This window comes from Festucalex cinctus, chromosome 6 (assembly GCF_051991245.1).
Source record: "Festucalex cinctus isolate MCC-2025b chromosome 6, RoL_Fcin_1.0, whole genome shotgun sequence".
Taxonomy (NCBI): Eukaryota; Metazoa; Chordata; class Actinopteri; order Syngnathiformes; family Syngnathidae; genus Festucalex; species Festucalex cinctus.
The window spans coordinates 5,478,886-5,495,009 of record NC_135416.1 but is presented as its reverse complement, the minus strand read 5'-3'; the positions used below and the strand labels follow the sequence as shown (position 1 = coordinate 5,495,009).

The following is a 16,124-nucleotide window of genomic DNA, read 5'->3' as shown; positions in this document are numbered from 1 at the left end:
GGACCTCAATATGGCTAAAAACTTATCAACAAGCGTGTGCATGATAAAAAGATATGTATTATAGAGATTTCCAATGTAACTCCCAAAAACTCCTTTTGAGTAGGAAATCTGGAGAGCTTGAAAAAAGAAAACTGTCCCAGAATCGAATTGGGAGTTTAAAAAAAAAAAGTACCGGTAGGTTTCCAGTCCATGCTCATGTTGAAGAGAAAAACAAGCCAAGCATCAGTAAAAACATTCGAAGGTGTCAGTGCACAGCAGGCAAAATACAAATACCCTAAAAGTGCAGCTGCATATTTTTCTTAACCATGGTGAGTTTTGCCTAAATTCACCCCAGGGGAAGGAGGGGCTTGAATCTTCCCGCAGGCTCCACGTACGCGCCCTTCATCACGCAGCAGAAAAGCTCGGAGAATCCTTTTAAATCAACCACATGAAGTGCAACTAATGAAACACAAAACATGCCAGCTTGCCATTTAGCTAAAAGGTTGACAAAATGTTCCGGAATGCTCGAGCATGTTGCCATGCAGACCAAAAAGGTCATTGTGATGTCTTCTCGTGCTGGCATGTTAGAACATGTCCACATAAACAAGCATATGTACTGGACTGTATGTAGAGGGCAATAGTCACCCAAATAAGGAGAAAAAAAAAAAGTTACGGATTATAAAAAAATAAATAAAAACAGGGGCGCGGAGGGGTGATGTCTCACCTGTCCAACATGAATGAAAATGAAACAATCTATAACATAATTGTTTCAGCTAAAATATTAAAATGCATGCTTTTATTTAAATACATGTCCACCCAAATAAGGAGGAGAAAAAAAACTTGTTACGGATTTAAAATAAATAAATAAATAAATAAATAAATAAATAAATGACGAAAAAATAGGTTGGGGCGGTGATGTCTCAACTGTCCAACATGAATAAAAATGAAACAATCCATAACATCACTGTTTCAGATCAAATATTAATAAAAATAAATAAAATGCATGGTTTTCTTGAAATACATGTCCTCCCAGGCATGCATACTAACCTACCCATAAAAAAAAGAAAACATTGTCCAAAAACTAGCACACATGGTGAATTTAAAAAAAAAAAAAAAAAAAAGAAAAAGAAAAAAAAAAAAGTTGTTGTTTTTTTCCAAGTAACAAGAAAAAGAAAATAGAAAGGATTACCAAATTTTAAGTATTTCTACTTTTATCTATGAAATATAGCATTAAAAAAAATCCCAACAATTTAAAATACAAAAGACCTACAATACTGATATCTTTTTTTTTTTTTTTTTTTTTTTTTTAATTGCTGTTGTTTTCATATGTACTGACATCAATTACCAAACTGGAAATCTCTTGAGAAGCATTTCCATTTCCCAAGGATAAAACAGTACAGTGTACAAACACGAACGACCATTTTGTCTGGAAGGGCATCCGACATAAAAACTGTAAAACAACTCCCCTCCTCCCTAATGGGACAAGCCAAAAGACACAACAACAACAACAACAACCTTGAGGCCTCTTTTCAGGCTTGAAAAAAATTATAATCATGTAAACTAGCATTCCCCATCAATGAAACACAGACATGGGGGGTGAGAAATGGGAAGAAGAAAAAAATAAATAATATGACCACCTTGCTTCCATTTCCAAGATCCTATCCATATTTAGCAACACAGATACTTTTTGAATGTGACTCGGATGGAACGTGACAAACACATGAGAGCAGGTTGAACAGTCTTGTTGGCGCATCTGCAGCCACGAGAGGCTTTGAACAGCAAATCTCTGCTGGCAGATGTACAAGGACGCACACAGGCGACCTGACAGTCGCCATAACAGACGCTGCTGGCATCAAGTCGACTGGGACGAAGGTGTCCCCCAGCTGCCGTGCAGTTTATTTTGACAGTATGTATGTATACAGCGTGCACGGCCCACAATGCTAAAATGGCAGCACTGCTGAGTCAGCATGAATAAATTCACCAGACAACGGGTGACATTCTTTGGTTTTGATGTCGCTACAAGAACATTTCATATCAAGATAACAATTATCAATCAACACACAGGCGTGCGTCTAGTTCCACCCTTTTAGGTAGCCTGCCACTTAGCCTTAATTAAAGGTTATAAATAGTTATTTTTGGAAGAGAAAATGGAGGAAAAAATTTGACTGCGTGGCTGGGTGAAACTGGAAACAAGAAGTTATAATCAACAATGTGAGTCCTCTTTAGATCTACATTGCATTGTAGAGTCATAGGGTCAGGCATGAAAGTCGTGGGGTCAGTTAATTAAAAATTTGTAGAATGTTGTTGCATCAGTGCTTATCCTGACATGTTTGAGTCATTGGCCTTGACTGCAACAAGGTGGAGTTAAAAACATTGCGAAATTGCATTGCAGTAGCTCTCTATCGGGTAGAAAAGGGAACTGAAATGTTAGTATTTACTTTGTAGTTATGATGGCACATAATAATTATACGTATTATATAAATACCCCCAAATAACAGACCTTCCTTGATGCTTCAAGATCATACAGAGGAACACTGGAACTAGAAAATGTATCTAAAATCTCCAAATATTCCAAATGGATAATTCTGGGTTTCTGTGGCCAGCGGACCACACTTAGAAAAACGTATCACTTCATCCACATATGACTACAATTACATTAATGCAGACACACAAAGTCAATCATGGTCGTGGTCAACAACTTCCATTATAGCACGAGCAGAGGGTGGGCAACCTATGGCCTGCATTTGACCTCAACCAGCCAACCGAAAAGAGACCCCACAAGTGCTTATTACAATATATTAATAATAAATAAAGAATAAAATTACTGGAGAAACTGCATGTGAATGCTTAAAAAGTTTAAGCTGAACGTTTTTTTTTTTTTTTTTTTAAGAAACGAAATAATTTTCAAAATTACAATTTATGGTCAATTAAAAAAAAAAAAACTACACGTGTGAATTAACCAATAGTATATGTTTTTTATTTATTTATTTTATTTAAAGAACTGTATCGAATTGTGACGTATGAAGTTTCGGCCTGACGTCAGCGATTTGTTGCTCACAGACCGTCGTGCTGTCGCGCACGTCCTCTCTCAGTTGGCCACTAGAGAGCCCCCCAGACACCCTCTGCTTATTACCCCGATACACACACCCCAACCCCTCCCCAAGGTGCTATAAATTCAAGTTGACACGTTTGTTTTTCCAAACATATGGCACGCCTGCAAAAGAGGGGTTTTAAACACGTGACGTCATCAACCTGTTGCTCGTTATCCACAAACAAGCAACGGCGAGTGCAACATTATCCGGGAGTGTTAATTAAAAAAAAACAAAAAACAACCAATGCTAGCGCTTGTTTCCAGTGAACATGCTGGTCGCGTGACTTGGATACAACACAGAACTCGAGTGCCACGTGTGGATAAGTGATATGCAAACAGCAAAATGTCATCGGAAAAACAAGTGGCTAAAAACTGCATTACTGGGCATGCGTCAAACCGTCATCGCCATAAATCTTCCAGGAGCGCATTTGCGAGCAAAAGCAGCATGCGCTGTGCAGTGAAAAAGCTTCCAAGAACGCGTTTCCTTCTTTCCTCACCTCCCCAGTTGCTGTCCAGGCGGGGCACGTCCTCGCAGCTCGCCTTGTCCCGTTCGGGAGCGTACACCTCCCCGCCGTCGCAGGCCACGACGGGAGACTCCTGGATCTTCATCCTTAGCGTCTGCACAACCATTAGAGAGGGGCGAAGAGACAGAGGAGCTCGCTTGAGCTTTGATTCCAAGTGGACGCGCGCACACACACTGTCTTAAAAAGCAAGCTGCGGAAAAGGGGGGGCGGAGACCCGGCTCGCCATTGGCCGCCAGGGGGCCAGCCAAAACACACGCCCGTTCTGTTTGTGGCTGGGGTGGGAGAGAGTGGGAGTGTTCTTCTCTCGCTCTCTTCCCCACCCAGGACTTGTTTGTCTCGCAGCGGCAAGCAGGAGGGGAGGAGGGATGCCGGAGGGAAGTCACAGCTTGTGAGCCAGCACACGTAGGCTGACAAGCTGATCCCCCCCCCCCCCCCAAAAGACAAACATTCATCTCAGATAAGAAGTATTTACACTATAAGTTCCTCCATCTTACCTCCCACGTTTGAATTAAAATCATACATATACTCCCCTCCAAAAAGTATTGGAACAGTGCATCCAATTCCTTTGCTGCATTCCCATTATGCTATTTGAGAGCAGAAAAACTGTTGAATAGTTGAGTGTAACTATCATGAAATCAACGATACCGTGTATAACCTTGACGAGGACATTATAGGCAAATCGTGAGGCGACAGGGAGAACGACTCTTTCTGCTTGTGTAAACATATTTGGAATGCTAGAAACAAAATGATCACATCATGTAATCTATTCTGCAAAGCATTTTTGGAGCATCTGCATGATTTAAAAGCTTAACTTGGAACCATTCACAAGAAGGTGTCATGCCATAACACGGATGACAAAACTCCTTTCAACTTTGCATTTCCGTGTGTCAGCGCAGGTGCTGGCCTCTCAAAGAGCACGTTTGCGTATCTGCTGTTCGTACTTTCAAACACAGTGCTACACAGAATGTGAGTCCATTAAATTGTGAAACAGTCAAACACAAGCTACATCAAATAAAAACATGGCTTGCATGTGTGGTTGCTGGTTTACCCAAAATTATCGGAACAATCAACTTCCATTTGGGCTTGCTGCGCTCCCTGAAATTTGCACCCAAATGTGATCGCAAGGGTTCCAGACCAGTATGATAAGCTACAAATAATGACAGGTCAAAAATATTAGCTGTTTTTTTTTTTAATGCAAATAATTGTGAGTACCTTCTGAAAATATACCCATTTATTGTTATCTTATGTCAGTCTAATATAAAAAAAAAAAAAAAAAAAAAAAAAGCAACAAAATAACAGTTAATTTAAGTGAAAAACTGCAGTTTGTGTTCTGTCCTCACGGGCCAGATTGGACCCCGACGGGCCAGTTGTGGCCCGTGAGCCGTATGTTTGACACCACTGTGTTTGCGTCAACACACAGTTTAGCGCCTGCTATTTGGGATCTTTAGCAGGCTCCTCTTTGCAGAATCGAGGTCGTTTCATTTTCAGGGCACTGAATCGATCACAAGTGGACTGTTTTGTTGTCTTCAAAGACGTTTCGGCGCTCATCCCAACTCCCATCTATCCGATGTACGTGAACTAATAAAGCCTGCTCCGATATGAAGTGAAACGTCTTTGAAACAACCACAACAGTCCAATTGTGAACGATTCAATGTCCTGAGAAAGTTTTCAGAAGACCCTTTTGGCCTTGCTGTTCCAATACTTTTGGAAGGGAGTGTACAGTAATCGTGAAAACAACGCCTGCTCCGAGTTGGACGTGCATTTAGAGCGTGTCCACTTGACACTAAACTGATAGGGTCTCATTTCCTCTGTCTCCGGGTGTGGGACTGGCTATTTTTAGGGAAAAACCAGAGGAGGACACGGAGCGACAGGAGCTCCCTAAATGCCACAGACTACCTACTGGAAGGGTGGCACTTGGATCCCGTTACTAGTTGTCATACATTGGAAGCTCGCACAAGCTGTTCTCGGATTCTGATTTTAATTCCCCACCGCCGTAAATAAAATGAATTGTACAAGTCACATTTTCGGGCAGTGTTTACAAGTGAAGGCTTATATTTTAACTTGGGGGGGGGGGGGGGGGGGTGATCACACATTTACTGTAACTAAAATGTCACCATCATCATGTGTGGTAAGCGGTAAGCAAGCATGTTGACTGACAGGAGAGGGAACAAAGCAGTGTCACTGATGATGACATGTAAACAAACGTGCATGAAAATGACCATTTATCCAGTCCGGGAAACTGATCTGAATTCAACCGAGAGCTGTCTTGGAAAATAGTGAGTGAGGAAATTGACGTATCTGGAAAGACTTGTTTTGTTTACATCTGTCGGTTGCAGCCTATGTTACACTGAACCAGTTAGCAATAGCATTAGTGCTGTCACTATCGACTATTCTTAGAATTTATTAATATAACGATTATTCAATCAATTAATCGACTAATCTCATTCATTTTAAATTTGCATTAAAGTGTATGACAATTTAACACACTTACTGTATTACTGTTTATTAACTAGTGATTTGTGTTTATTTCATACTTCATATTTGTATAGTGCTTAAAAAAAAAAAGGGGGTGGGATTGATTAAGTTTGACAGCTCTAAATAGAATTAACCACACACAGAGCCACCCCTTTTTTCCATTTTTTCCTATGTGGTCTTCCGTGGAAAAAAAGTTTAGACATTCGAAGTTTACGCGCAGGTGGCTTCTTGCATCTGTCACAGCTGGTCGACTTCGAATTCCGTGTATGTTTATACAGAAGAGTGTCGCTGAAGAAAATTGGAAAAATGCCGGCTTCTACAAGAGCGCGAAAGGGTCTCGTGTGTAGCACTGTCCGGCTTAACCTGCTGTTGTACCAGCTGGGCTTCTCCCAATGACGTAATGGTGCTTTAAGGGCTAATGTGTGTGTGTGTGTGTGGCTACAACATCTGCGCTCACGTTAATCCCATCTGATACTCCCCAGAGAATCCCATGTTTTACACCTCACGGTGATCCCATAATGATTAATCACTAAAAATCAATCAAGCATTATCTGAGGAACCGTCTTTAATAGAAAGCAACCAGAGTAGCGTTGAATCCTAAAGAAGCAAAATGTTGTTCTTGTCGTAACATTGATGTTAATTACTCAGCTTTGTTTTACGTAACACTGACTCAAAGCACCGAGAAGATGTTTTAAAAGCCTCATGAGGGTTGTGTGGGTTTTAATTGCACCCAATCAAGGGAGCTAGGCGCTATTCGATTCATTAGTAGGCGCTAATGAAACTGTTGTTGTGTGGAAATTGTGTGCCACCCTTAAAGTCGCTGTTTTGCTGCTTAAAGTTACATTGAGGTATGTTAACCATATTTGCTGTCAATACTTAAAAAAGGTGTTTTTGTGTGTATTTCAAGTAGCCTGTTGAAAAAGAATGACTACTCAAGGAAAGGCACAAGGTGCATTGTGAGGTGAAAAGGTTTCTATTAGGTTGATTTTATAATAAATCATCAGCATTACCAACATCTGTTAGCTTCTCCATAAATAGACAATGTTTAATGTGGTTTGTTGCTATATCCTAGCTATTAGTTCCCTGTCAACTCTGACGTGAATGATGAACGAGCAGGCGCAAAGCTTTGTTGGAGTGTTTCTTTAATGGGCCACTTAGACATTTGCAATTGTTGTCCGATTCACAGTGCAGCACTGTAACACAACACCTAACAGCTGCAGAGACTTGATAAGGTCGTCTGTTGGCCTTGTGCCCCCCCGTGCCCCATAACAATTATGTCGTCGCCTGTGATCTCCTATAAAACCGCCTGCAAAAACAACTTTGTACCCCTGAATGCCACAGGAATAAAAAAAAAAAAGCTGCCTACTTTTGTGAAAAAAAAAAGGTTGTAAAGTTACGTTAACAAATTCATAATTTTGCATAATCTCTGTATAAAAGAGGCTTGTAAGCGTGTTAGTTTGATGAGAATATTTTTGACACAAAACACATACAAAGACCAGATTAAACATAAAGAGCATAAAGATTAAAGGTGAACTGCAGGCCAAAAAGTAAGCAGCAGTCTTGTGATTCCACACATAGCAGTGGTGACCCCAACTCAACTCAGAGTAACGTGTAGGAAGGGACTTTTAAAGGGTAAGGCAACCACAAAAAAAAATTCTTGACAATATGTTCTAGGTTTGCATGTTCTCCCCGTGGCCTGCGTGGGTTTTCTCCGGGTACTCTGGTCTCCTCCCACATTCCAAAGACATGCATGGTAGGTTCATCGAACACTCTTAAATTGTCCCAAGGTGCGATTGTGAGTGTGAATGGGTGTTCATCTGTGTATGCCCTGTGATTGGCTGGCAACCAGTTCAGGGTGTACCCCGCCTACTGCCCGAAGCCAGCTGGGATAGGCTCCAGCACCCTTGTGAGGAGCAAGCGGTTAAGAAAATGGATGGATGGATGGATGGATGGATGGATAATATGCTCTATGCAGCCCCACTAGTTTAAAATGCAATATTCTGGTTAATATTACGTTAGTGGAATATGAGTTAAACAGCAAAATCCAGCAGTATTTATCAATAGCCGAAGGCGGGCATTTTGCCACTGGCTGTCGAGTGAAAATGACATCATATGTGCTCAGGTCTCGGTTAACAACCAATCACAGCTCAGCTTCTGAAAACAGGTGAGCTGTGATTGGTTGTTGCCTGAGCAACTGTGATGTCATCTTCAGTCGACAGCAAGTGGCAAAATGGCCGCCCCCTCAGTTGGATAAAAACGGCTGGATTTTGCTTCATAACTCATATTCCACAAATATATAATAATATAATAATAATAATAATATTATCAAAAAAATGTCTAAGGTTGACTTCCCCTTTAAAGCTAAGAACATGAGTTCACAACCCTTTTTTACACAGACTAAGGTGGCATTTTCTTGCATTTTTATTTGTACAAAGGTTGATTTTAGGGGACCTCCAGGTGAATGAGGCTAAAAAATGGGTCAAATTTTCCATCTTCAGAGGTAGTCTCATGTCAGTGACGTAACAGAGGTTTGTGAGGGAATGCCGGAAAAGGCAAGTTATGTCGCGGCAATATCTCGCTTCGCTGGGTTTTGGTGGGTTCATTACACTAAATTAGAGTGTGAAAGAGGCCAACAATACATTTATACTGGCAGGAGGGGGGGAAAAGCGAGAGTATGATCTGTACCTGTGAGGGTGAAGGAAGGTCATCTTTTCTTGAAGCGTCATTCCTGGAAAATGTGATGGAAAAGAAAAAAATATGTTTATGTCAGATTTTGTCCAGTGGCTCAGTGTACTGTATAAACACAACGCCGCTGAGATCTGCAGGTGGCAGCCACACGCTCATCAACCCAAAACAAGCTTTTGCAGCCCATTGTGATGTGAGCATATTTCAAAAGAAAAAAAAAATCGAGGAGCTCACCTTTTCTTATAGGGCTCCATGTGGCTGTGCCTGGTTCTCGCAAAGGTTGCCGACATAACAACAGACTCCTTCAATGCAAAAATAACATTTTCGTTATGAGTGTCATTTCTGGACCTCTACTTCAAGCCGCCATGACATCACTCAAATCACATGAACTGGATTTCTTGAATGAGAAATATACAAAAGGAACAGAAAAGTAATACATGCTACCTCAATTATAGAGATGAATATATCTTTACATAACCATGAATGATTTGGGGGTATTTTCTATAGGATGTCCATAAATCATAGGCATGGAGTCGAGTTCGGATCTCGACATGCTGATTCAACCAAAACACAGGAATTCAACCAAAACAGTAGGAATGAGGACGGCAAGATGTATTTGACAAACGGAAAGCCGTGGCTTTGCTTATACATATGCAGACCTTTTTCCTTGTTAAGGATGCTAAAATCACATATTCATACCATTTTAAACCAACCTGGTACATTCAAAGCAGTGGAGGTCTCCGTTCATTTTTGCGTCTTATTTATCAAGCCACATTTGTCAATCTTATGATAAGACAAAAATTGTTTCATGTTGTCTTTTTGCTACCAATTCTCCTATTGGATGTGCTGAGATCGTTGCAGCGTATTAAAGCCAGATTTATTTATTTATTTTTTCATTTCTTCCACATCAGCTCTGGTGGTTGGCACCCAGTATGTGCGCTGCCGACCGTCGCCTCCAAAAGGACGAAAAAATACTATTTGACTAATTTGTATTTATTTCTGACTAACTCGCGTTTTTCATAAAAATATTCACTTTAATTATGAATTTTTACAGTGTTAGCGTAGATTAGTAGGAACAGAACTCTGTTATAAACTGAAGACTCCTGTAAAATGTTTTCAGTCTGTTTTTGCAAGCCTGTATGGGCATGGATAATTGGTAAAACCAACTAAACAAACAAAATCTTCCTGTTTTTATAATATTGTGTAACCAAAGACAGTACAGTGATGAGCAAATAAAGAAAACTCACTGTGTAGACTTCCTGGTTGAACTGCGCCAGCGTCGGGTTGTGTTTCCACTTCCTGGGTTTCGGTGCTCCCACCACCGGCGCGCTCTGTCCACCACCGTGAGAGTCGACATAAACGCCGCCCGCGCTCTCACTCAGGCTTCTACCGGAGCTGCTACTGCTCCCTAATGTTGGGATGTTCTCCTTGTTGGTGTCCTTTCTGTGAGGAGAAGGGATGAAAGTGGTCCGCTTTGCGTGCGCTCTGGCCTTGGTGAAACTCAACGTTGAGTTAAAGCACACATTTTATAGCCTTTGTGTTGTTTAGCATTCTGGGCTAATTCTGTTTACCGTCCACAAGTTGTATTGACATTTGGTGCAGTTGTTGCTTGACTAATGCACTCGTCTACTCAGGTGTCCATCAACAAGGATTTAGCTTATTACAGCAGTGACTTCACTTTTAAGAAAATCAGAGTTCACTTTTTATGAACGTACCCGCTTCTGTCTAGCTGTCCGGAGCCGTCGTCCTGCTGCTCTCTGCGGTGACGTCGCCGCTGCCTCGCCGTTGAAGGGGGCCGCCGCGGGCTCAGCTCGCCACCGTCTGACGCCTGGTGACCGTCATCGAAGAGGTGCTGCTTTACTGTCGAACGGATGGCCCTGTCCAGGATTCTGTCAAGAGGGGATATAAATACAATAAATATCCCCCAAAGTGATGAATATGCTCATAGAAGATGTGACTTACTTGACGGCATCAGGTGAGTGAAGTGCAGGAGAGGAGTGAGGACTGAAAGAAGGAAAAGAAAGCGAATCAAACTGAGAAATGTTGAACCTCCACCACAATGGCTCCTTCTGGAACCGTTACAGTCTGTACTATAACGAATATCATGACTTTGTGTTGTTGCTTTTGTAATTAGTTTGATAAACGGCTCTTAAATTTTACTGCTGATGTTGTAATGAGTTCTTGCCTCTTGCACACTGTAAGCCAATGTAACCAACTTAAACACCGGACAACCTAGTATCAATCATGCAACCAGCTAACAAACCATCCAACCAACCATCAAACTAATCAACTCACCAGCTACCTACTAAGCTAACCATTTAATCAACCTGAACCAACCATCACCTGATGTTGGCTAAAGGTCCAATTGGATGACTTTCATGTGGGTCAGGTCGCAAAAACATTACAAATGTTTCTTGGAATGTGATGATACAAAACACACAGAGAAGCACCATTTTACACGTGTCGCGTGACCTGTGAAAAATATTCCACAAACACCAGTGTTGACAATAAACAGTACACCTTGGCAGAGGCCCGGAAGGGTATGACAGCGCTCTGTCACGTTTCGATTCGGTGGGGTTGGTTGGTTGCTTAGTTTTTGGGTGTTTATGTTGTCTTTTGTCCGGTTTGTCTTATCGTTAACCTTGCCCACCTGTGTGTGTCTACCCTTCCCAGTGTGTGTTGCCAAATAGTGCCCTCTGCCTGCTGTCTTCCCCAGGAGTGTTGTGTTAGCGTCTCGTTAGTGTGGTGTATTTAGTCTGTGTGGTGTGTTCCCTCCGTGTGGGAGTATTTTCCCTACTAGGTTGCCTCGTGTTCCGGTCTGTTGTGTACCATTTGGTTCGGTCTTGTCTTGTCTTGCCTTGTCTTGTCATAATTTCTGTTCTCATCAACTAAGTCTAGTTTCCCCACGTCGTCTTAGTCTAGTTTACCTATGTCGCCACAGTCAAGTTTCCTCACGTCGTCTGATCAAGTCGCTCCACGTCTTCCCAGCCAAGTGTGTCTCGCTCCACGTTTTCCCAACCAAGTGTGTCTCACTCCACGTTTTCCCAGCTGAGTACGTCTCCCCATGTCAACCCAAGTCTCCCCATGTTAAGCCAAGTCTCCCCACGTCAAGCCAAGTCTCCCCACGTCATGCCAAGTCTCTCCTCACGTCATGCCAAGGCTCGCCTCACATCATGCCAAGACTGTCACGGTCCTGCCAAGTCTGTCCACGTCCAGCCAAGTCTCCCCACGTCAAGCCAAGTCTCTCCTCACGTCATGCCAAGGCTCGCCTCACATCATGCCAAGTCTGTCCGCGTCCAGCCAAGTCCGCCCACACCTCGTCACAGACTTGTCAACAGTCCTCTCACGTTCCGTCCTCTCATTTCTTAATTGTTGAAAATAAAATCCTCACGTTCCTCCGTCATGTGTCTGCGCCATTGGGCCCTTCCACCACATTCACTCCGCACCCAACAACCGTGACACGCTCAATGTGAAGGTGACAGATTCTGACTATTACCAATATAATGTATGTAAGCAATCAGATAAACACGGACCCCTTAAAATGTCATAACAGACATCGAAATGTCCACACGCTAAGAATAGACCTGCCATTTACACTCTAGGTTAAAACAACATAAAACAGGTTAATGGCTTACCAGTGTTGACTTAACCTTTGACTGTAATTGCTGGAAATTGGCGAGATTAAACGCCCTAACACTTGCTCATGTTAACATTTAGGTAGTGTATTGTGCACAGCAAACAATGGTCTGCTTTGGCCTTCAGTTAGAACAACAACAAAAAACAAGTTAGAGTGTAGTAAAGCAACTGTTTGATCAGGCTGGTACTGTGTAACCCGGACCATCCGCTCCTCTGCTAATCCTGCGTTACACCACAGTGGCATATTAGCCAGGACACTCTGAACTTGTGCTCAAACACTCATTGGAACAATAACTGGTGGGCAAAAGGTAATAAAATAAAATAAAATAAATTATGAAAGTGTGTGTGGAACACAGTGCAAGTACGCCGTAGGAGTTAACCTGCGAGTTACTGATGATTTGTGTCCATTTCTATGTTAGCAGGCTACGCTCTAGTTCATGTTGGGATTAGTGGGACTAGCCAATTTGTATTCTGGGGCCAGGCGAACTATTCCATCATGACTCAAATGTGGGGAAAAAGAATCCCTAGAGCAAAAGTGATAAACTCATGGAACCAAAAAAATAAAAAAATCCAAACACACCGCCTTGATAGATGTCATGTAAAATAAGCAAGCATTTTTCAAGGTGGTGTGTTTACCAGTTATGATGATGATGATGACTTCCCCCACAAACAAAAAGCTGTTAATGAGCTTTCCGATAGGGCCTACCTCATGTAGAAAGGAGATATTGGCCTCTCATCTTCCTGGCCGCTAAAACATAAAGACAAACACAATCAGTTATCTTTGTGGTGACTGGAATGTGTCTGTGTTGATTAAAGTGAGCTTTCACAGGATGTAGGCTGCTGCTTGCTGACTGGATTTAAGCCAGCCGGGCAGCGCTTGGTTGCGCATTATGCAACTACTTGAGCGGCTCGGCTCTGGCAGTGGACGTTGCTTAATATTTTCATACACCATCGCTGGCAGGAGGAAATTTCGTAATCGCTCGCATTGTTTTCTCCAAAAGCGGACTTGAATGTTCGTTTTCTTCCTTAAAAGTCACAAGGGGCAAAATAACATGGTACTGATTACTGTACAATAAAAAGTTGCCGGCCACAAGTCCCTTTAGAATACTGTGACTCTTCCATGCAGCAATTGATTAAAAAAAAAGTGCAATATTGTATTTTATTCCTATTAAAAGCTATTTAATATTTAAACTACTATTTATTTTTTACTTCTATCATGTAAAATAAAGTATCAAATGTTATTTGTGATATTATTTTTTTAACTTTTCATTATTTTTAAATATTATTTTTATATTACATTTCTTATATTTTAAAAGTCATTAATAACCCTAACCTTTTTTAAAAAAATATTTCACTTCCTATTGAGACCCAAACTGCCCTTATTTTATGCACTGAAATAACGGCCAATACTGACTTCAACGGTGCTACTGCCATGTATCAGTTGTAATTAGGAGCAGGAAATACAAAACCAATGTTGAAATAAACATCAGCCCTCTGGCGACACATCAAGTCAAACAGAAAGATTTATTTATTTATTTATTTTTTATTCATTTTTTGCAAGGGTCTTAATTTGATTGTTAATCTGATGTGTTTTTGCTACGTGACTGGCCACCATGCGGCTTCTTGTAAGGGGCAGGCGGGCAGCAGATATAAGATTCAAAACAAAGGATTTAGGTTTCCAGTTCGGCAGCGAGCAAAATGGGCCAAAGTTCAAAAGCGCTTCAAAAGTCTTCACAAACCACACAAAGTGTAAGAGACATGGACCATTCCTTTCAGCTTGAGATTTTTTTATTTTTTATTTTATTTTTTTTAAATTGTTCTGACATTCGTGTTCCAGGCTGGTGTTTTTACTGTCTGGAAAGCGTATTAAATATTAGCTCTCGCTGTTGCCTTGCATTGCAAAAGAGCGGAAATCCAGCTTACCCACTACCTTACTGGAGGGATAACAAGACGCTTTGTGGGGCTGCAGAGAAACACATTGGTCATTCCCTGCTGAATGGAAAACTACTATACCAAGAATAAGCCAATCCATCAGGATTTGTTTTTATTTTGTTTGCTTTTGCTTGTTTTAGGTTACTTAAAGATGCAAAACACTTTGTTGTTTACAAAATATATACAATAAGATTGACTGAAGACGCATTTGTCAGGTTTACTGAAGGCTAAATCGTCTTCAATGTTGCTTGCAAAAACACGTACATTAAGTTCAGCAATGACTAAATTGTTTACAAAAACATGTATGGTATGTTCGTTGAAGAGCCTAAAGTATCTTCAGCGTTAACAAAAACATGTTCTGTTAGTACGAAATCAACAATTAAATAACTCAACTCTCATAAATAATATAATCAAGGACCTGACCGATTATTTGATTAATCGGCCGGCCTATTTAATATTATTGGCTCTTTTAAAATCGGCTATAAACAGTGGCTTTTAAAAAAAAAAAAAAATGTATTTGTATTTTTTTTTTTAAACATTATTACAAAATAAGAGAAAGCCAGTGACATTGGGAAAAAAAATTATATCTGATGTAAAGTTCAATACTAAAGAACAAAGTATTGCTGCTGTTTGACTTTCAGCTTAGTCTCTGTCACTAAGATGTTCTTTTATTCATATCTTAATTGTTTTAACCGTTAGGGTAACAAAAAACGTTTTCCTATTTAATTGCCCCGTTAATCGGATATCAGAATTTTATTCTGCCAAATATCAGAATCGGCATCAGCCTAAAAAAAGTCCATGTTTGGTGTATTGAAAATTAAAATTTCTTTAATTTACGAAAAACACACATGGTTGACACATTAATTAAAGACTGTAACTCGTGTTTAATGTTTCGCAACATGTCTTTTTATCAAAACATTTATATATAATAAAATATATCGTACCTTAAGTTTGAAGAAGACTGTACATTGTCTTCAATACCATATGTTAGGACCGTCAAAAACAAATTTCTATGCTTTCTAGATCATGCTAGGTTCACCCAAGTCTAAACAGTCTTACAGAAATGCACAGTAGGTTCAAAGTACGTTAGGTCAAATTTATTGAAGACGAGGTTGCTTTAGACTGAAATGAAAACTAAAATTTACTCAGTATTGATGAAAGCATACGTTAGAAGTTTATAGAACTCACTAAGTACATTAAGTTTGTTGAAGACAAAAATGTCTTGGCTTTCTCAATATAAACATTAGGTTCACTGAAAAACGTGAGCTGTATGTTCGTTGGAAAGAGCAGATTTTCGAATGACATCTTAAGTGCAGTCAGACGGATGATGGATGAGTCCTGCCCTGACAACCTGCCAGCGACGCCATCGCCACTCACCCTCAAACCTCATTGCGATGTTCCTCGCTCCCACCCGGCTCCGAAGACGCTTTTCTGAGAAGGCATCAGTTGCGTAACGGTCAACCCGTGGACCATTGCAACCGCACACAAAAGCCAGTATGCATCGCCCTGCATGTGACCGGGAGCACGGCGAGTTCACACGACGCCGCTATATTGGCTCACGTGCGGCCAAGTGATGGTGGTGTCATATTTCAGGTGGAGGTGAGATCGCCCAGGCGTTTATTTCATACAAAGAAGGAGGCAGCCATGCGTTAAGGCCATTAAAGATGGTCAATTGATGGTCAACAATATACTAAGTCACTAATAGGAAGGAGTTTTATGGGGCTTTGTGTCAAGCAAGTTTTTGGACTTGACCTGTTCTGAGTACGGCTTATTCCTGGAGTTCAGGGCATTGGAATAACAAG

The 16,124-nt window shown here is 41.0% G+C and overlaps 1 protein-coding gene across 3 annotated transcripts in view; it reads right to left on the bottom strand.

The window, feature by feature from the left end:
- fam13a (family with sequence similarity 13 member A) overlaps positions 1-16,124 on the bottom strand; it is a 97,878-nt gene that overhangs the window by 9,191 nt on the left and 72,563 nt on the right. For all 3 annotated transcript variants that reach the window (XM_077525497.1, XM_077525498.1, XM_077525499.1), the window contains 7 exons: positions 13,097-13,138; positions 10,717-10,758; positions 10,470-10,643; positions 10,002-10,197; positions 8,989-9,056; positions 8,755-8,797; positions 3,568-3,688 (listed from right to left, as the gene is read on the bottom strand). In XM_077525497.1, the coding sequence (XP_077381623.1) occupies positions 3,568-3,688; positions 8,755-8,797; positions 8,989-9,056; positions 10,002-10,197; positions 10,470-10,643; positions 10,717-10,758; positions 13,097-13,138 (686 nt within the window). The remainder of the gene's footprint in view (positions 1-3,567; positions 3,689-8,754; positions 8,798-8,988; positions 9,057-10,001; positions 10,198-10,469; positions 10,644-10,716; positions 10,759-13,096; positions 13,139-16,124) is intronic.